The following is a 22,007-nucleotide window of genomic DNA, read 5'->3' as shown; positions in this document are numbered from 1 at the left end:
TGATAAAATTTGAAAATTTTTATAAGTTCCATAGTATTCGATAAATGAGTGACCTTTGGATGTTGTCCTGTTTCCCAAATTTTTATCACAAAAAAAATTTATCATATGACATTGTCATATTTTTTTAGAGAATTCTCACTCAAAAGCTGTGAGACACAACTGAAAGTATCAAAATCAATTTAATTATTTAGCTCCTGGAAGAGGGAATTTTATACAATATATTGCACTAAAAGAAAAGGTCGCAAAAGAAGTTACTTATGAGTGATTATGGTGTTTGACCATTGACGTTTATTCAATTTCAAACGGTTCTTAACGTCCTTTCAAACATCTTAACCAGTTTTGTAATGGCGTCGTTAAGAAATACAAATACTCTGTTACTAATTTAAAAAAAAAAATAATCATCAGAAATCTCCCAGTATTCTGCAAGAAAACAATATTTGTCTTACTATCATCCTTAACACGTCTGATATGCTAGTAGTTTTTCATTTTCCTCATTTTACACCTCTATATGGTTATCTTTTTCTTTTGTGCGTCACTCAGCAAAAAATCTCCATTTTGTTTTTGTTTTTTTTTGTGACCACTCAAGGATTCTCCTTTTACTATTTAATTAATATCTTTTTTTTTCTCACATTGAAGACATAAGAAGAAGGAGAAGAAGAAGATAAAAATATTTAAGAAAAAGAAATCACAGGAAAGCACTTTTGGAGCATGCTTCTTTTAGTAGTAAATTCATTTCTATCTCTCTCTGTCTCTGTCAATTTGTCGTGTTCTTAATTCAATTCACCGCCAAGGAGATTTTCAGGCAGGAATGAGTTTAAATTTGACGGTGTACCACGTTCAGTTCCACTTTCGAGTGGTGTCCACAGGTTACTACCACTACTACCCTGTGTCCACACCGATCCTGTACCCCACGTGTCATTTGGCGCTGCAATTTAGAGAGAAAAGACACAAATTAAATGGATATATTAGTGAGAAATAGTTACAGGCCAACGAAAGAAGGATCTGGTCCTTCTAGAGAAGGTTGTCCGGGGAGGGTTAGAACACCGTAAAAGCAAGATTGTTACGACAACGACGAATGCTACGTAGGCTCTGGTACACTCAGTTCGGAAGTCAAGAGTCCTTCTAGACAGGATTACCCGGGGCGAGTAACAACCCCGTAAAAGCAAGATAGACTCCGGTACACTCAGGTGAATGATAGAAAATTGAGTAACCGACCCCAGTCAGGGAAGTCAAGAACCTGAGGCCAACGAAAGAAGGATCTGGTCCTTCTAGAGAGGCTTGCCCGGGGAGGGTTACAATCCCGTAAAAGCAAGATTATTACGACAGCGACCTATGCTACGTAGCCCCGGTACACTCAATTCGGAAGTCAAGAATCTGAGGCTAACGATCAAGGGCTCTGCTACGTTTCGGGAACCAGGACTTGAAGAAATTACAGCGAGAGACCTGGTCTCTTAAAGGGACGTTGCAGGCAGTCCTACCAGGCAATTAGATGCTTAGTAGGCCCCGGCACATTCAGCTGGGAAGTCACGAACCTGAAGCTAACGAACAAGGGATCTGGTCCTTCTAGAGAAGATTGTCCGGGGAGGGTAACAACCTCGTAAAAGCAAGATAGACCCCGGTATACTCAAGTGAATGATAGAAGATTGAGTAACCGACCCTAGTCTGAGAAGAATAAGAACTTGAGGCTAACGAACAAAGGATCTGGTTACAAAACATTCGCAACAAGGTACTGATGGAATTATATGAGTGGAATTTATACAAGCGAATGTTGAGCAGATCATCGTGGATGAAAGCTCTGCAATTCAGGACATTTCCAAAGACGACACAAAGGTTCCTCAGAATGACGAAGAGGCGATACCTACACCGAGAACTTGAAGACATTGAGCCGCTGCATAAAAGAAAGGAAGTTCTCTATTCAAGAACCAACTAGGAAACCTTTTGGTCCTAACAAATGATATTGTGAAGAAATGGAAAGAGTATTTCCGAGAAGTATCGGGACACGGACTACCAGTTGTCGGGAGGAAGAGGTTCTAACGAGAGAAGCAATCTTCTCTCTGGAAAACTAACAAGGTACAAGAAAGGTGACCCAGTTGGAATGCACTAACTATAGAGGAATCGCGCTCTTAGACACTTTGTACAAGGTTCTGTCTCGAGCAGGCTTCCGGACTGGAAAATCAAAGGCTGACTGGGAAATCAAGCCAGGCCTACAACACGATTAAAAGAGGAGCTCTGTGGGTAGTTTTGAGGGAGTTGACCATTTCTGGTTCAATGTGTCAGGTGAAAGTAGCCATGATCTCCTGGTCCTAAATCAACCGGAATTTGTATTTAGTCGCCTCCTGACTCAACGAAACCTTGACGACTGACTCTACTCAACTCTCGTGTCCTTGATCCTGAAAAGAGTCAAAGGAAAGGACTATTCCGACTGTTCTGACTCTTTCTGTAGTAAATAGCCCAACGTAGCTATGATCCCCTGGTTTTAAGTCAATCAGAATTTGTAGGAAGTGGCCTCCTGACTTAACGAAATTTTGACAATTGAGTCTACTCAACTCTTGTGTCCTTGATCCTGAAAAGTGTCAAAGGAAAGAACTATTCCGACTATTCTGACTCTTTCTGTAGTAAATATCCCAACGTAGCCATGATTCCCTGGTCCTAGGTCAATCAGAATTTGTAGGAAGTCGCCTCCTGACTTAACGAAACATTCGCGATTGAGTCTACTGAACTCTCGTGTCCTTGATCTTAAAAAGACTCAAAGAAAGGGACTATTCCGACTGTTCTGACTCTTTCTGTAGTAAATATCCCAACGTAGCTATGATCCCCTGGTTTTAAGTCAACCAGAATTTGTAGGAAGTGGCCTCCTGACTTAGCGAAACCTTGACGATTGAGTCTACTCAACTCTTGCGTCCTTGATCCTGAAAAGAGTCAAAGGAAAGGACTATTCCGACCATTCCGACGCTTTTTTGAAGTAAATATCCCAACGTTGCCATGATCCCTTGGTCCTAGGTCAATCAGAATTTGTAGGAAGTCGCCTCCTGACTTAACGAAACATTCGCGATTGAGTCTACTGAACTCTCGTGTCCTTGATCTTAAAAAGACTCAAAGAAATGGACTATTCCGACCATTCCGACGCTTTTTTGAGGTAAATAGCCCAACGTTGCCATGATCCCCTGGTCCTAGGTCAATCAGAATTTGTAGGAAGTGGCCTCCTGACTTAACGAAACCTTCGCGATTGATTCTACTGAACTCTCGTGTCCTTGATCCTCAGACGAGGTAGGAAACTTTTCAACTGTCTTCCGAACAACAATTCCGACGAATTTGAGTAGATTTCTCCGAACTACCATAGGGAATTGGTCAAGCTTCTGGCATTAACGAGGAAGCTTACCGAGATAAGGTACCTTTGGAACAGTTAATCACTTTTAGTCCCTTACTAACCTGAATTTCTTGCAGCTGGTGGTTGATTTGTGGGTCGCCAGGTGGCACCAGTGCTGGCAGGAGTTGATGGTGGTTGAGTAGCAGCAGCAGCAGCAGCAGCTGGTACAGCCAGATGCTGCAGTATATTCTGTACTTCACTTTCACTTGGTGATTCAGCACAAATTGTCGTATTGCCAAGAACACAATTATTTAGTGCCATTTGTGCCTTCTGAGCTTCCTCACGACTCGAATACTTGCACAGGGCTATGCTGTGATTCAAGTACATATGGAAATTCTGTAGTGGACCATGTTGCATACACAGGGTCCTAAGAGTTGAACCGTCAATCTGATAAGGTGACCAGAAAAAGAATATAGAGAACCCAGGGTATTTTTGGTACGGTAAATTATCTTTACCTGTGGCGTGAGATTCTTCAGAAGGAGCCATGTTGAGTGTCCCCAATTATTTGGCCATGATGGTTGACTAATACCACGACTTATGGTACCTGGTACCCAGCCATTTGATGCACCAGTAGCACCTTTTGTAGCACCAAGACCCGGTGGTGGTCCTCTTGATGCCTTTGACACAGGTACACCCCATAATTCTGATGTTGTCTGCGACGGTTGACCCATATGTTCGCTCCAACTATTACTTTTAGTGCCCAATTTGGCTGTGGACCTGCTGAAAAGTAAATCAATGTGGAAAAGGGTATCCATGTTGAGCAAACAAATCCCTTTTTCCCCCCATCCAAAACTATCACCAACTCACGTAAAATTCTGCTGATTTGCCGATGGATTGAAACTCCATGTTGATGATGATAGACTTATTGGTTGCATATCAGTTGGTGATGTCTTACTACTCCCTGTAAATAAGTCACTTTCCTTGGCTGTTATCGATAGAGGTGATCTAGCAACACTTCCAGGTGTTATACTTGGATCCTCTTCGATTGTCTTCATTTGTGTACCCTTTATAATAAAGTACAAATAGAAAAAAAACCCTTTGATAGAGGACCAACAAACAGAGAGGACGAAATCAACTCACTTTCCATGGTTTACCGGGTTCAAATTCGGGCACAAGATCGGTAAAAGCAGCTGATGGTGATGTCTGACCAGTTGGCCAATCCTTGGAAGCATCTGATTCAATGACACTGGCATCTGGCCAACCATCGCTAACATTTCGTCCAGTTGACCATGTTCTTTGTGCATTTAAAAAAAAAAAAGCCCAAAATGATTCCCAAGAGATAACCTAACAACACCAACAAGAAAAAATAGACTTACCCATCACCCTGAAGGCCAAGACTTCCCATTGTGGAACTTGTTGTGGATAGTGTTGCTTTTGATGTGGTACCAGGTGCCCTGGAAAAATCTGTATCACCATCTTTTTCCAATGCACCCAATTTCCACTGATTCAGACGACTCTGCTGCGTGGTTGTGGTCTGATACGGTGGTTGTTCTTGTTGCTGAAAGGTACAACCAAGAAAAAAAAAGGAATCAGGAAAAAGAGTCAGTTGCACGGACAGAAAAAAGACTGAATTCCGGAAGCCAGAGGGCATGCAAAAAGGCTTACAAAGAAGGTGATCCCGGGTTCAAGTAAAAGAGAAACCGATCGGTCAGTGTAACTTCGAAAAATTTTATCGGATAAACCACGAGAAATTGCGTGAAATCTTCAACGAAGAGTTTCAGAATAAACTTCACTACCATGGGAGACTTTGTTTTCTTGAAAATGACGAGTTAAGTAAGTTTTCTAATTTTTTTTTAGTATTCCTAAATAATGTCTAACCAGGGGGCCTATTCTGAACGTTTATTTGCTATGTAGTAAGAGACTACATAACTTCGTTGAAATGTCTCTGTGTGTGTGAACCACAGGATGCCGAGATTTTGCCACTTCACATTTTACTACCTACGAAAACAGACACTAAAACACTTTGGAAAAAAGATGATACCTTATTGAAATGTATTTTACAGATTCTAATCGAATTAATAGGTTTTTCCGCGATTAAACTGCACAAAACTGTCTTTTGCGGAGCTGTTGTTTTTCATTTAGTCAACAACGAAAACTCGGCGGTGACTGAGACAACTACCGCAATTGACGAAATTCAGTGGAGACACACTGATTGAGACTGAAAATCGCTATTTATTTTCGCGGTAATTATTTGAATTCAAATTGCATCTTTTTTTGGGAATGGGTGCATTAATATTGTGGGTGCATTAAATTACCCTTCTTCTTCATTTAAAAAAGAAGTAAAGTTGAAATAAAAATAATTCTTTTATTTCTTGCAAAAGGTTTGTGGTATTTGATGATAAATAATTTAATTTCTGGCTATAATCGTTATAAAAAAATCCTAAAAATATCAAGAGAAAAATAAAACGCTAATTGATAAGTCAAAAACAGTTTCAATTAAATTTAAATTTATTTACAGCAAATAGAGTTTGATCCTCGTACAAGAACGTGGTAAAACAGTTAAATGAAGGCCTTGGGGTAGTTAACGGGTAATAGAAAACGATAAAATTCTGCATTATTTTCAAAAAAAAAGTTTTATGACATTTTGCTAATAAATTGACGGTTTTTTTTAATAAAACTCTTTTAGAGTTAACAAAAATGCGGTCTACGATAATTCGTAATGAGATGTGAATTAATTTTTATGGGATAGTACTATTTAATTACTTTTAATTTAATATGCTTGCACTGTACATAGGGAAATTTAGGTATTAAAGCTTAGAAGGTTCCGTGTATTGAGAAAGACAAGGAGAAAAATTATCAAAATTCTATTATAATTTCTTATATCTTTCTTTTTTAACAAGTTTAAAAGACAAATTGTTATTTCTAAAGGATTTTTCCTTTAGAAACTTTTCAATTTGAAATTTGAAAGCAACATTAAGGCTTAATATAGTTATTTATCCATTCTTTTTATAGCTTTTACTAAAACCATATTATTGGGATTAAAAAACTCTCAAGTTAGAAATAATTTTTCTAATTTCATTTGTATTATTTATCGGAAAATCACAATTTTCAATTAATTGCAAATTTGAGTATTAGTGATTGAATTTTATCTATACTTTATTTATAAATTATATTTGCATGAGAAAATTAATACTCCCTATGTCCCAAAAATGTCGTACATTCTTTCATATAAAATATATTAGCAAAAGTATGAGTTTTTTCGGGACGGAGGGAGTATTAAAATTGGGCATCGTTCATAAGAAAAGCTTTTTTTTGGTAAATACTCTATCATTATTTATTTTTTAATATGATATAATGCTTCTGAAAGACAACAAGAATATTGTTATAATATTCTAAAGAGATATTAAAGAGTTCTACTAATTTTTGTGTTAAGAATGTAAGAGTACTTCAAACAAAATGTACGTAGCTTGCAGAATTTTTAAGTCGTTTTTCATCAAACCTCGTGGATTAAAAACTATTTTTTATATTTATACATCTTTATAATTCTTTATTTTCACTAATTATCTTGATTAGTGAACACGAGACCTCAAGTCTTTAAATGTTTATATCTTCTAAAGAGGAAAATGAACAAGTTAATACATCAAAATATTTTATATCTCTGTTTTTTTTAATTTAATTTAATCTTCTCTTTCAATGAAATTAGAATATTCTTGCTCCCTCTTTGAATTCGAGCAATAAAATTTAAGGGTGGCACATTTTTAAATAGGCAACCATACATCCATAAAAAATTAACCTTAGAAAAGAAATTTTAAATTCAAATAACAGCGATTCTAAGCTTTCAAACGTAAGATGTAAAGAAATATTCTAATTTAGAGTGGACTTTTGCATACAAAAAATGCAATTTTAAATATGTGGAATTTGTGCATACACTTCATATAACTTTAATTATTTAGCATTTTTTTACATTTACTGAATGTCTTCAACTATATTAAAGACATTTTTGGTCAATTTCAGAGAAATTTTTGCCATCTAGGCATGTCCAAGAGGTGCCTAGATAGCTTTTGGCTATGTAGTCTCCTATCTAGTCAGGGGTTGTCGCGTTTTCAATTCGTTAACCAACTTAACGAATCCCAGAGACTAGATAGGGATACGGCAATACTGAAAAATGTGTCTCGACTACACTCACACACATTCACCAGCAGTGTACAAGTACAGCTATGTAGTCAGACTACATATATGTAGTCTGACTAGATACGGTCAGAATTGGCCCCCTGGTTCATGTCTTGTAAATATAAAAATTTTGATAAGTTATTTTGGAACAGTTAACATTTTTGCTGAAGTTTAATATTTATGAAACTACCAATGACTATGAAATAAATTTGATTTATTATAGATATGATTTATTCAATAATTAAGTAATTAAAAATCAAGTTTTAAGTCATAAGATCGGCACGAAATCAAAAGATCGGCATGAAATCGGCAGATCGGCACTATTTTTGGAAGAAATCGACAGATCGGCACTTGAGTGAACCGTGAGCAACACAGTTATCTACCTCTTGGCATTTTAAGAACTAAAGGGGTGGCCTAGGAAAATCTTGTAAGGAACTTAAACGCGAAATTTTGAAAACATAAAGACAAAAGGCATTGTAAGAACTAGATGGGCAGAAATGAGAGGTTTTTTTAATGTGAAAATTGTTTAATTCCTTAGAGTTAAGTCATTTTCACAAGAAAATCCTTTTGATAATTTATTTGAATACAGTTATTTGGGTTAATTGTGCGTAATTGTCGGTATTACAACAAAAAAAATTGGGAAGAAATTTTGAGCTGGAAGACTCATATTATTTTGAGCTGTCCCAAAATTCAGGAAAAGTTTGAGCAGAAATCCTTTTGTACAACAATATTTTGGTTAATAAGGAATGCAAAAGTACATATTGCAAGAAGGGACACGACCTGCTAATAAGGATAAAATAGAGAAGAAAATATTTTATTAGCCATTTTTTTTTATTTTTTATTTTTATTAGCCATCTCCTCTTCGCAGATGATTTGGTTCTTTTTGGATCTTCCGAAAGAAGAGCTTCAGCGTACACTTGACCGATTTGTAAATGTTTGTGCCGAAACAGGTATGAAGATGAAACGACAAAAAGTCGGCAGTTATATAATCGACTTTTTTTTTTCAATTTCTCACTGTTCTGGAACTTAAACGGTAAGAGATATCAACTTCCGGTCTTCGATGACCCCTCCTCAAATGACATTATTCCGTACCCGACCTCTTTATTTTTCCACCCTCCCCTTTCATACGTTCCCTATCCCCCAAAAAATAGGTCAAAACAAAACAACGTTTTATCCTTGAGCTGTGCAGGTTTTATGCACAATCTGAACCCTTTTACGCTTTAGCTGTGCGTGTTTTTTTTTAGCAAGAGGAGCAAGAGGGCCCCAAAAAAAAAAGTGCCAAAAATTTAGAAAATGTCCTGCCCAAAAACAAGCGCCTGACAAGTTGGCCTTTCTATATGGAGCTATTTGAAGCCAATTCTTAAATTGATCTCGGACGGACTCAGCTCGCAGTGCTCCAAGAGAAAAAATTATTTAAACAAAAATTTAGTATATTTATCCCTCCATACGGAAAGATATCTTATAATATGGAAAAACTTCTCGCTTTTTAAATATTTAGCATAACGATCACGAGTGCAGAAAAATTCCCATACACATTTGTATGTGAAAGTAAGAAATTGGCTTCAACTTTGAAGGCCACTCGCCGGGAACTAGCCCAAAAAGCACCTGATGGAATTTAAAGTGTCCCTTTTAAGAACTAAAGTTCAGTTTTGGGGTTAATTTTTCTGCATAAGGTGTATAAGGTGTTTTGTATAAGGTGAGTTTTGAAAGCAAATTAATGAAATAACTTCAAATAGCTGTGTACTCACCTTATTTAGGGCTATTTCAGAGAAATTCCCCTGAAGTGTTGCTATTGGATCGTGTTGTGAACGCAGTACGAAATCACCTCCTGATGTTGCTGAATGGCTCGATTGTTGCTGTTTTACATAAATTGCCTGTTGGGCTGTTATTTGATTTTGCAAATTTGATATTTGTTGCTTTAATTTTGTCACAGCAACACTATGCTGTAGCCCATTGACACCACCACGTGATGACATATTTGACTGAGTCAGGTGCAATTGCTAGGTTTAAAAGAAATTTTTTTTTAGGCATTTGGGGTTTGAGTATATCGCAAGAAATGATGTCTAGACAATGAAAGATACCTTAATGTTGTTGAGTAGTTGATTGAGGAGCAGGAGTGTTTGGGGTGCAAGTGGTTGATTCAGTATCTGATGATTTAGATAGCCAGCCTGAACGGCCATTTGGATCTGTTGGACTAGCATTCGGAGTTGTTGGGTCGATGGTTGTCCAGATGGTTGTGGTGGTGGTTGATTTTGGGCAAATGTAGCCCCATTGCCAGGTGGTGGTTGTGCTCCATGGCCACAGTGATACTTTGGAATTGGAAGTGACTGGATAGCACCAATACCACCGGCTGTTGCCATATTTGCCATAATGGCACCCGATGATGGTCCACTTTGAAATTGCATGGCATTTGGATTGGTGGGGAAGCGATTCTGTTGTTGATACGTTGGATCAAAATTACCATGTTCCTCATGCCGTCGCCATGATTCCACGGCACCACGTTGTTGATTTAGTACCTCAAGGGCTTCATCGACATTCATATTTGTCATACGTAGGGCTACTTCGGCATCTTCCTTCTTGAAGCCCATCTCATGGAGTAGTCTGAGTTGTTTACTATTGCGGAGAATGTCAATTTGGTTGGTTGGAATTTTGGTAGGGGCACTTTGATTCCCTGTGGCCTTGGTATTCCATTCTAATTCATTTTCCCCAGGCCACATTCCGGGTTTACCGGGTGTTGTATTTGTTGATTTTTGCCATGTATCATTGGGTGTGGTAGTACTACCACCCCAGGCACCACCAGATGGCGGTATTTTATCATCCCATCCGGTATTTTGGGTTGATGGGGTATTTGTATCTTCCCATGCACCATTTCGCCACATTCCACCGGTTTCCTTGGCTATACGTTGTCCAGTAGCTGATCCTGCCATTGGACCAGTACTTACAACACCCCCACCACTTCCTACACCGGGTCTCATCAATGGACCACCACCACGACCACCAGAATCCGGACCATCCTTCCAGTGACTAACACCCGGAAGTCTCGATGATCCAGATTGTTGACCCCAAAGTGATGTACCATCGTCAAAATTACCAACTGCACGTCTCTGTGCTGGCGGTGATGGTTCCTCCCAACCACTTGGTTTCCCCATCGAAGGGGGAAGGTCTTTCGGGGGGGCTACAGATGCCGTAGCACCACCCCATTGACCACCCTGATTCTGCGATACTATCTTATTCAAGGGGATTTGACCATGAGCAGCTGCAGCTGCAGCTGCCATAGCATGATGCTGTCCCCACATTTCCGAAGCCCCATTCAACCGTCCCGAGATCCCCCGTGGATCACCACGCATATCCCGGATCTGTTCCATTCGATTGTCAACCATACGCAAATCCCGAGGATCTGCACTAGGTCCACGCATTTCCCGTGGATCTATTCCACCAATTGGTGCACCACGCATCTCACGTGGATCTTGCCATGCACCACCACCTCCAGCACCACCTCCCCCACCCCCACCGCCCCCACTCCATTCACTATCCTTCTTGGGGACACATCCAGCCTGTCCCTGTTGCCACATACCACCACCAGGACCACTACCACCACCACCACCACCAGCAGCACCACCCCATTGGGGCACCGATGCAGTTGCAGCTGCTGGTGCCCCAGTCCATACATTACCACCCTCAGCGGTATCATCATCTTCTCCCCATGTACCACCCAAATTGGTCGATGGCGTATGACCCCATGGTGTCTTAGCCACAGGCTGTGGTGGTGGCTGACCACCATTTCGGAGATTAGCCTCCCACAGATCTGTGCCATTGTTAACAGATGCCTTCCATGCAGTCGGGGGAGCCGGTGCCGCCTGGGGCAGTGATTCGGCTTTTGGGGCACCAGGTTCAGGGGATGTTGGTACATCCCACTGTGTATCCTGATTGACATGCTGGCAACCCCAGCCATCTTGAGCAAATAATGCCTCACGCATGGTATTTAGTTGTTCAAGTTGATTCTTAGGAACACCACCCGGTGCCTTACCGTCACGACTCTGACCAGAACCACTCTGTTTTTTTTTTATTTTATTTTGGAGGAAAATAACAAGGATACTTTGATATAACAAATGCAAAAAGAAAGTATCTGGAAATCTTTAAAATTGATCATCTAGGAAACAATGAGAGACAGAGAAACAATGAGAGATTCTGTAAGGGACATGCGTGAATCCGCGAAAATATTCATTTCCTAAGAATATTCGCGGAGAAATTCGAGGTCAGGGGAAAAATGTATCGCGAAGATCTGAGAAAGAAATCGTCTAGCGAGGATCGAAGGAAAAATTCATGCACGGCGGAAATCCCCGAAAAAATTCATGTTCCGCAAAAATCCGCGAGAAAATACGCGATCCGTGAAAGTCTGCGAAAAAATTCGCGCCCGGAGACAATTCTCGAAAAATTCGCGTTCCGCAGAAATCCGCGAAAAATTTGCAACCCTCAAAAATCCACGAAAAAATTCGCTCCCGAGGAAATCTGCGAAAAATTTGAAAAAAACACGATGTGAGAAAAAGTGAGAAAAAGTAAGCGTCCCGCGAAAGTCTGTGAAAAAATACACGCTTCGTGAAAACCCGCGAAAAATTAGCGTCTAGCGAAAATCTGCTAAAAAATCGTTTCGCGAAAGTCTTCGAAAAAATGTGCCAGTGCCAAAAACCCGTGAAAAATTCGCAATCCGCAGAAATCCGCGTCTCGCGATAATTCACGAAAAACTGCGCTCCGCGGAAATCCGTGTAAAAAATCACACTCCGCGGAAATCCACCAAAGTTAGCATCTTGCAAAATTCTGAGAAATAATACGCACTCTGTGAAAATCCACGTAAAAAATCACGATCCGAGGAAATCCACGAAAAGTTAGCGTCTCGCGATAATCTGCAAAAAAATACGCGCTCTGAGAAAATACGCGAAAAATTACGCGTCCCGTGAAAATCTGCGAAAAAATTAGCGTCTAGCGAAAATCTACGAAAAGAAATTCGCTCCCGCGCAAATCCGAGTGAAAATACACGCTCCGCTAAAATATGCGAGAAAATATGTGCTCCGCGAAAATCCACGAAAAATACGCGTCCCGCGAAAAAATTCACGTCTCGAAAAAATCCGCGAAAAAATACGCGTCCTCTGAAATTCCGCAAAAAATACACGCCCCGTGAAAATCAACGAAAAAATTCGCACCGCCTAAAAATCCAAGAAAAAATACGCGCCCTGTGAATATCCGCGTAAGTTTGCGTCTCGTGGAAATTAGAAAAATACGCGCTCCGCGAAAAAATATGCGCCCCATGTAAATCCCTGAGAAAAGTACGCGCTCCGCGAAAATCCACGAAAAAAATCGCGCTCCGCGAAAATCCGCGTAAAAATACACACTCTGTGAAAATGCGCGAAAAAATTCGCGTCTTGCGAAAATCCTAAAAAAATTCGCATCTCGCTAAAAGCCGCGCTCCGCTGAAATCCATGAAAAAAAAATACACGTTCCGGGGGAAAATCCGCGAAGAAATACGCACTCCGCGAAAATCCACGAAAAAAATTCGCGTATCGTGAAAAACCGATAAAACAATACGCGTCCCGCGTAAATTCGCGAGAAGATACGGGCTCCGCGAAAATTCCCACCCCGTGAAAATCCGCGAAAAATTCGCGTTCCGCGGAAATCCACGTGAAAATACGCGCTGCGTAAATCCGCGAAAAAAATCACGTCTCGCGAAAATACGAGCTCTAAGGATATCCGCGAAAAAAATTCACGCCCTAAAAGATCTATTCTAATAGTTTTAGGTAGAGACCCTATGAAAAAAAATACAAATTAGAAATGTTTTTTTCATAAGTTTTTCGCAAAATCTATCCTTAAGTGGTCGACATAGGGTACTTTACCTTATTTAAAAAAATAATATAGATATTTCTTTAGAAATTAGAGAGGATTGCAATACAAAAAACGGATAATATTGCAATATTGACAAAATTACTATGTAATATAGCAATATTTACTATAATTATAATAGAACAAGACAAAAATTGGTATGAAGAAGAAGAAGATAAAAATAGTACTTACACCACTCCATGTAACGGTATGTGGCGCTGGCGCTGGTGTAGCTGTCACTGGTGGTGCAGCTCCACTCGTTGGTGGCGCTGTCGTAGCTGCTGCCGTCGATGGACTACCCCATCCACTTGCTACACTATTCGTCAGTGCCCCCTCACCACCACCGCACAATCTAAGTGGTGGCACTAGTGGCCTCAGCCATGCTTCACGCTCAATCCAACCACACAATTTGTCAAAATTAACATAATTTGATGATGATGAATTGTCAGTGGGAATGTCATCAGTTGCAATTATATTTGAAGCACCATTTGTTTTATCACTGATTTTTTTTTCAAATTTTGTGGTAACATAATTTGATACACAACAGCATACAACACACACATCATTATCATTGTCATTATTATCATAATTATTAATGTTATTATTATAATTATAATTATTATTACTATAATCGTCACATCGGTGGAAGATATTGATATCAATATGACGATAAATAGTTGATGGATGTATCATTTGACATTTCATCATAATTAGGATTAAATTTTGTAGTAAATTGTAACCATCAATATATGATACACACAAACTATCTAAATAGTCATATAAAGTTGATGTATTAACCACAGATATTGAAAGCGCATGCACATTCCTTGGTCGTCCAATAGACACATTTGTACAATCGACCCAGCCAGTCGAACGGTCGCCAACCACACGGTGGATTCCTTGCAAAATGCCCCCAAGCACACAAGAGCGGATGAAATCAATGGAAGAACCGTCATCGATTACGATTATTGTAAATTGGTGATGTTTCGCCGCAAAGCCCTACAACAAAAAAAGGAAAAAGAAAACAAGAACAATTTAATTTTAAAAAAAAAACCAGTACGTCGTACTATACATCTTAGTAATAAGTCCTATCTGGAAATAAGGTAATGTTGCGAAATATTAGCAAAGCAATCCATTAGGCGACCTACTAATTTCCCTGAGGAAAATCCGATGGTTTGACGGGTAAATATAGCGAATTTACATTTAAGGTAAAATTCATGCGAGCAACTCATATGCCCAGCGAAAGACATTGAGGCGGTATTGAATGAAAAAGGAAAAGATGGGCTGGAGTTTCAAGCGACTGACGTAGATCATCTTCGAGTTTGTAGTCCAGGTCAGTCAGCGAATCTACTTGGGAGTAGCCAGTAGACCCCAGTTAGAGTGTCGAAGCCATTGACCCCTTCCCTGGTCGACAAGGTTGCACACTGTCCGTGTGGTCACCGATTGCCCGAACCGGTTGCAGTGATTTAACTACCACTGTATTTGCGTCTTTCGATCGCGCCTGCGACGCCGCTCTTATCGTCCCAACGCCTTGGCTACAGTACCGTTATAACGGGAAAGCCAGTTCGACGAATCGCGGACCTTGGTGTCCGGGCTCCTACGGCGAAGATGCCATACTCCAAGACGAAGAATGCCGCCCCAAAAAGCCGGCTCTACCCCACAGGACAGAGTACCGACTGACTCTTCAGAGAAACGTATCCTTCTTCCGAGCAAAAATTCTTCATCAGGAAGATTTTCTTCTTCTGAGGAAGATTTCCTCTTCTGGAAGATCTTCTTCCGGGGAACGAATCCTTTTTCCGAGTAGACTTCTTCAGAGAAACGAACTGTTCTTCCGAAGAAGAATTCATCTTCAGGAATATCCTTCTTCCGATGAAGAATTCCTCTGCAGGAAGATCTTCCTTCGGTGAACGACTTTTTCTTCCGAGAAGACTCTTCTTCAGAGGAACGAACCATTCCTCCGAACAAGAATTCTTTTTCAGTAAGATCATCTTCAGAGAAATGAATCCTTCTTTCGAAGAAGATCTTCCTCCGGGCAACGAATCCTTTTTTCCGAGTAGACTCTTCTTCAGAGAAACGAACTGTTGATCCGAAGAATTCCTCTTCAGGAATATCTTCTTCCTGAGAACGAATCCTTCTTCCGAGAAGACTCTTCTTCAGAGAAACAAATCGTTTTTTCGAACAAGAATTCCTCTTCAGGAAGATCTTCCTCCGGGGAACGAATCCTTCTTCCGAGAAGACTCTTCTTCAGAGAAACGAATTCTTCTTCCGAGAAGATCTTCCCCTGGGGAACGAATCCTTCTTCCGACCTAGAATTCTTCTTCAGGAAGATTTTCTTACGGGGAACGAATCGTTCGTCCGAGAAGGCTCTTCTTCAGAGAAACAAATCCTTCCTCCGAGCAAGAATTCTTCTTCAGGAAGATCCTCCTCCGGGGAACGAATCCTTCTTCCGAGGAAGATTTCCTTTTCAGGAAGATCTTCCTCCAGGGAACGAATCCTTCTTCCGAGAAGACTCTTCTTCAGAGAAACAAATCGTTTTTTCGAACAAGAATTCCTCTTCAGGAAGATCTTCCTCCGGGGAACGAATCCTTCTTCCGAGAAGACTCTTCTTCAGAGAAACAAATCGTTTTTTCGAACAAGAATTCCTCTTCAGGAAGATCTTCCTCCGGGGAACGAATCCTTCTTCCGAGAAGACTCTTCTTCAGAGAAACGAATTCTTCTTCCGAGAAGATCTTCCCCTGGGGAACGAATCCTTCTTCCGACCTAGAATTCTTCTTCAGGAAGATTTTCTTACGGGGAACGAATCGTTCGTCCGAGAAGGCTCTTCTTCAGAGAAACAAATCCTTCCTCCGAGCAAGAATTCTTCTTCAGGAAGATCCTCCTCCGGGGAACGAATCCTTCTTCCGAGGAAGATTTCCTTTTCAGGAAGATCTTCCTCCAGGGAACGAATCCTTCTTCCGAGAAGACTCTTCTTCAGAGAAACAAATCGTTTTTTCGAACAAGAATTCCTCTTCAGGAAGATCTTCCTCCGGGGAACGAATCCTTCTTCCGAGAAGACTCTTCTTCAGAGAAACAAATCGTTTTTTCGAACAAGAATTCCTCTTCAGGAAGATCTTCCTCCGGGGAACGAATCCTTCTTCCGAGAAGACTCTTCTTCAGAGAAACGAATTCTTCTTCCGAGAAGATCTTCCCCTGGGGAACGAATCCTTCTTCCGACCTAGAATTCTTCTTCAGGAAGATTTTCTTACGGGGAACGAATCGTTCGTCCGAGAAGGCTCTTCTTCAGAGAAACAAATCCTTCCTCCGAGCAAGAATTCTTCTTCAGGAAGATCCTCCTCCGGGGAACGAATCCTTCTTCCGAGGAAGATTTCCTTTTCAGGAAGATCTTCCTCCAGGGAACGAATCCTTCTTCCGAGAAGACTCTTCTTCAGAGAAACAAATCGTTTTTTCGAACAAGAATTCCTCTTCAGGAAGATCTTCCTCCGGGGAACGAATCCTTCTTCCGAGAAGACTCTTCTTCAGAGAAACAAATCGTTTTTTCGAACAAGAATTCCTCTTCAGGAAGATCTTCCTCCGGGGAACGAATCCTTCTTCCGAGAAGACTCTTCTTCAGAGAAACGAATTCTTCTTCCGAGAAGATCTTCCCCTGGGGAACGAATCCTTCTTCCGACCTAGAATTCTTCTTCAGGAAGATTTTCTTACGGGGAACGAATCGTTCGTCCGAGAAGGCTCTTCTTCAGAGAAACAAATCCTTCCTCCGAGCAAGAATTCTTCTTCAGGAAGATCCTCCTCCGGGGAACGAATCCTTCTTCCGAGGAAGATTTCCTTTTCAGGAAGATCTTCCTCCAGGGAACGAATCCTTTTTCCGAGAAGACTCTTCATAGAAACGAATCGTTCTTCTGAGGAAGATTTCCTCCTCAGGAAGATCTTCCTCCAGGGAACGAATCCTTCTTCCGAGAAGACTCTTCTTCAGAGAAACGAATTCTTCTTCCGAGAAGATCTTCCCCTGGGGAACGAATCCTTCTTCCGAGCTAGAATTCTTCTTCAGGAAGATTTTCTTGCGGGGAACGAATCCTTCGTCCGAGAAGGCTCTTCTTCAGAGAAACAAATCCTTCCTCCGAGCAAGAATTCTTCTTCAGGAAGATCTTCTTCCGGGGAACGAATCCTTCTTCCGAGAAGACTCTTCTTCAGGGAAACGAACCGTTCTTCCGAGCTAAAATTCCTCTTCAGGAAAATCTTCCTCTGGGCAACGAATCATTCTTCCGAGGAAGATCTTCTTCAGAGAAACGAATTCTTCTTCCGAGAAGATCTTCCCCTGGGAAACGAATCCTTCTTCCGAGCTAGAATTCTTCTTCAGGAAGATTTTCTTGCGGGGAACGAATCATTCGTCCGAGAAGGGTCTTCTTCAGAGAAACAAATCCTTCCTCCGAGCAAGAATTCTTCTTCAGGAAGATCCTCCGCCGGGGAACGAATCCTTTTTCCGAGAAGCCTCTTTTTCAGAGAAACGAATCCTTCTTCAGAGAAGACTCTTCTTCAAAGAAACATGTTCCTTCTGAGTAGGCTCTTCTTAAGAGAAACGAATCCTTCTTCCAAATGTGTATTCCTCATCAGGAAGGTCTTCCTCCGGGGAACGAATCCTTCATCCGAATAGGCTCTTCTACAGAGAAACGAACCGTTCTTCCGAGCAAAAATTCTTCTTCAGGAAGATCTTCTTGAGAGAAACGAATCCTTCTTCCGAGGAAGATCTTCCTCCGGGGAACGAATCCTTTTTCCAATTACGTTCTTCTTCAGAGAAACTGTTCCTTTGCCTGAATAGACTCTTCTTCCGAAACGAATCCTTCTTCCTATCAAGTCCTTCTTCGGACCTTTACCTTTCTCAACATTTACCTTGCGTCTTCATGGTTTTTTTTTAAATCCTAAGGTAAAAACCGTTCTAAAGAGCATTTTAGTCAAGTGATTCCTGTAAATTTGGGTTCATTGGAAAGGCCTTGGAATTCCTAACAATTTTGAGTTTTTGGTTTTTGGTTAAACTCACCTCTAAGGACGGATCTGGTCCCCTTTTTGTCATCATGTCCGCCGTCGACGCATTAAAACTAACGTTCAATATCACAGATTCGTCTCGTCCAAAGACGATAAATGTCTCCACTGAATCTCCTCTTTTGGTCTTCATTGTTTCGAATATTGGTTGATTTGCAACAGCTAACCGACGTGATTCATTTGATTTAACCATCTCGTACGCCGTTGACGATTCGATGGTTTTTTTTTATTTTATTTATTTTAATTTAGTTTTTTTTGTTTTTTTGTTAAATCTATTTTTTTTTAATGTTTTTGAAGCTCTCCCAAGGATTTTTTTCTTTTTGTTTGAGTTGTTGTCTTTTTGTTTTATTTTTTTTTTTTAATTTAGTAACATGGAATTTTATTTTTTACTATATTAGTTTTTTTTTTTGTTTTCTTCTATTTTTTCACGTCTTGTGACTCAGTTGCTCTCTCCAAAACAGAAAATTAAATTGTATTATTTTGTTTTTTTTTTAAATTTTATTTTCACTAAATTATTATCACGAACAATTTTCTTTTTATTCTGTGTTTTTTTGCTTAATACTTGTAAGTGAGTGTTTTTTTTTTGTTTACTAGATATCTTTTTGTTTTCCCAAAAGATTTTTAAGATCTAATATCCGACAGACTGTTTAATTTTCGGTTTTTTTTTGTTTTGTTTTTATTTTTTTTCTTTTAAAGAGCGTTGGAAAAAAATAAACGGTTTATATTAAAGGTTTTTCTTTTATTTTTTCTAATTTTTAATTGTAGTATTTTTGTTTTTGTGTTTGCTCGTCTCTTTTTTGTCCTTGTTGTTTTTTTTTTTAGTTAAATGACACGGGTATTACAAAGTGTTATGGGTTTTTTTTAATTTTAAATTGTTTTTTTTTTTAAAGATGTTGGGTTTTAATTTTCCTTTTTTGCTTTGAACGTTTTCTATCAGTATGGTGTGTTTTTTTTTGTTCTATCAATTAATTTTTCCTTATTTAAATCAGTTTTGTTGTTTTTTTTTAATTCACTCTTAATTAGAAGATAGGTTTCCTTTTACTTCTCTATCAATCTTTTCTTTTTTTTATCTTTGCTAATTTTTTTTTAATAAATTTTTTTGTTTGTTTTACTTACATTATTCCCTTTTCATTTGCTTGTGGTTGTTGGTTTCTTGTTTTTTTTTCTTTAAATTTATCATTAATTAATGTTTTCTTCTTTAAAATCATTTAATTAAATATATATTCGATTATGTAGGTTTCCTCACAAATCAGTTTTATCTCCTTTTCACCGTATTTAGTGATTATTATAATTTTTTGTTTTTTTTTCTTTTTGTATTATCTTATATAACTTATTTTTATTCTTGTTTCTTTTCTATAATTCTTTTTGTTTTGTGGTTTTTTTTTTTACTTTTAGATAAATGTATTGGCCTTATAGGTTAAATTGTTAATATCCTGCAAGAAAAACAAATTGAAAGAAAATTGAAGAAACAAATAAACAAAATAAATATAGTGAAACTTACCTCATAATTCAGTACAAAGGCATTTTCATTTTCTTTCTTTTTTTTTTTACTCGGATGTTTGAATGTCTTAAATATATGTATATATATACCAATATAATTTATCTGGCGATCAATGATCTTCAATTTAATTTGTTGTTGTTGATTTCTTTATTTCACTACAAAACACTCATATATTATATACGTTCTTTGTTTTAAATGTCACTATTTCTCACATTTTATTTATTAAATCTAATGTTTTTTTTCTCTATTTTAGTTGTTGTTTTTTTTAAGGTAAAATTTGTATGGGTATTCTTCTTTCTTATTATACTTTTTTTTTTCTTCTTCTTTAATTTAGTATTAATAGCCTTAAAATTATTACTTGATTTGACTTTTAGCTTTTTTGTTGTTTAATTCTTAGTTTTTTTTTTGTCACACTGAGTTTGAGTCTTTTAGATACAATATCGTTCCTGCATTTGAGAAATCCGCACTTTTAGTTGTTGTTCTTGGTTGTTGTGTAAATGCACATTGACAGGTTGCTTTGCAATTTCTTCTTTTTCTTTTTTCAGTTTGTTTCTTTGCGTCCAAAATCTGGAAAATGAAAATTAATAAAAAGGTGGGTTAGATAGAGGGAAATACCAAAGAAATCAATGCATAAGGGGAAAGTGTAGAACAGAAGTGAGCAAAACCCGTTTGAAATTGAATAAACGTCAAATGAAACATTGACATTTATTCAATTTCAAACGGTTCTTGCACAACCCTGATTTACTACCTTTGGACAATTCAATTTGACGATTAGTATTTAATTAAAAAAAAGTGTTTTTGACAGAAATTTAAATGCCTCCGCACTAGATTTAGTTTTTAATTTACTTTTTGCAGTATCAACTGCGATCAGTTGAAATATCTACTGAAATTTAAATTTTACAACTTATCACAGGACTTTTCACAAGACATATATTTGAAGATTTGAACTATATTCCTGAAGGGCAATTCACGAAAGTATCCAGGCAAAATTTTGACTGGTTACTGCCTATTTTCTGTTAAGAGAATTTCGCCATTCCGTAAAAAGGTGCGCCTCTTAACTAAAACTATAACCTCAAAAGTATTTTCGTATGATTCACCGTTTACAGGTAATCAACCGATTTGAATCCATTTATAAATAACTCAAAATAGATTCAACAAAATAGTTTAAAGAGTAATAAAAATTATATCCAAAAAAAAAATTACTTATCGGTAAATAACCGGTTCATTATCGGTTCACAACCGATTTGAACTGACTTATAAATCACTCAAAATATTTCCCAAGATACACCTTAGGAGTAATTTAATTAAATTTCGTATAAAAATTGTTTATCGGCTATGAACCGGTTCACTACTGATTCAAAACCAATTGGAACCGGTTCAGTTTTGTCGGAAATTCCAAGACCTTTCCAACGACCCCAAAAATGATCGCTTGATAACTACTAGGAATGTCCTGTCATTTCAAGGACAGGACACTACTCGAAAAATGTCTTGTTTAAAAAAAAAATGTTGAAATTGATAAATCAATTGTTATTTTTGTGAACTGCTTGAAATAATTAAAACTTAATTATTATTTTATATACGGGTTTTACATATCTCAGTTTATTGTAAATTAAAAATTGGTGACTTATTTGATATAGCTCTCATTTTTTTCACTGTACTAAGGAATTTTTTTTTTCAATATAATTACTTCAAATGAGTTAGAAAATTGCAAGAATGAGACCAAATGAGAAGTAACTTCACATTTTATCAAACTGGCTACCCCCTTCACTGAACGGAATGAGAGTTAAAATTTGTTAGAAATTGTTTATTTTTGGTGATAAAAAGAGAATATTTACGAAATAAACAAAAATTTCATAAATTGCGTCTAAAAAGGAGATAAAATTAACAAAAATTGTTTTTTTTACCAACTAAAAAACAACAATAAACTATTTCTAACAATAATTTGTTCGTTTTCTTTTCTTAACAACATTTTAACAAATTTTAAACATTTTTTGTTGAAATAAGTTTTAATTTTGACATTTCTTCTCAGTCAATTGGATTATGAAGTTGAAGTATGCCAAGTGAGTTGCGCGTGTGTCAATAAAATTAAATTAAAAAACAAGTGGTAAACGCAAATTTGCTAAT

At 38.2% G+C, this 22,007-nt stretch overlaps 1 protein-coding gene across 8 annotated transcripts in view; it reads right to left on the bottom strand.

Annotated features, from left to right (window-relative positions):
- Positions 1-494: 494 nt before the first annotated feature.
- LOC129808744 (protein Gawky) overlaps positions 495-22,007 on the bottom strand; it is a 30,733-nt gene continuing 9,220 nt past the window's right edge. For 6 of the 8 annotated variants that reach the window (XM_055858568.1, XM_055858564.1, XM_055858569.1 and 3 more), the window contains 11 exons: positions 19,884-20,450; positions 18,381-19,815; positions 13,541-14,347; positions 9,559-11,529; positions 9,226-9,477; positions 4,684-4,865; positions 4,448-4,601; positions 4,175-4,371; positions 3,823-4,087; positions 3,430-3,754; positions 495-925 (listed from right to left, as the gene is read on the bottom strand). In XM_055858568.1, the coding sequence (XP_055714543.1) occupies positions 771-925; positions 3,430-3,754; positions 3,823-4,087; positions 4,175-4,371; positions 4,448-4,601; positions 4,684-4,865; positions 9,226-9,477; positions 9,559-11,529; positions 13,541-14,347; positions 18,381-18,575 (4,503 nt within the window). In that variant the 5' untranslated portion in view covers positions 18,576-19,815; positions 19,884-20,450 and the 3' untranslated portion in view covers positions 495-770. Of the gene's footprint in view, positions 926-3,429; positions 3,755-3,822; positions 4,088-4,174; positions 4,372-4,447; positions 4,602-4,683; positions 4,866-9,225; positions 9,478-9,558; positions 11,530-13,540; positions 14,348-18,380; positions 20,451-22,007 lie in introns of all 8 variants that reach the window. The other 2 variants (XM_055858571.1, XM_055858570.1) reach the window with 2 other exon arrangements.

Source organism: Phlebotomus papatasi, chromosome 5 (assembly GCF_024763615.1).
Source record: "Phlebotomus papatasi isolate M1 chromosome 5, Ppap_2.1, whole genome shotgun sequence".
In the NCBI taxonomy this organism is placed as follows: domain Eukaryota; kingdom Metazoa; phylum Arthropoda; class Insecta; order Diptera; family Psychodidae; genus Phlebotomus; species Phlebotomus papatasi.
This window is presented reverse-complemented; position numbering and strand designations above follow the sequence as displayed.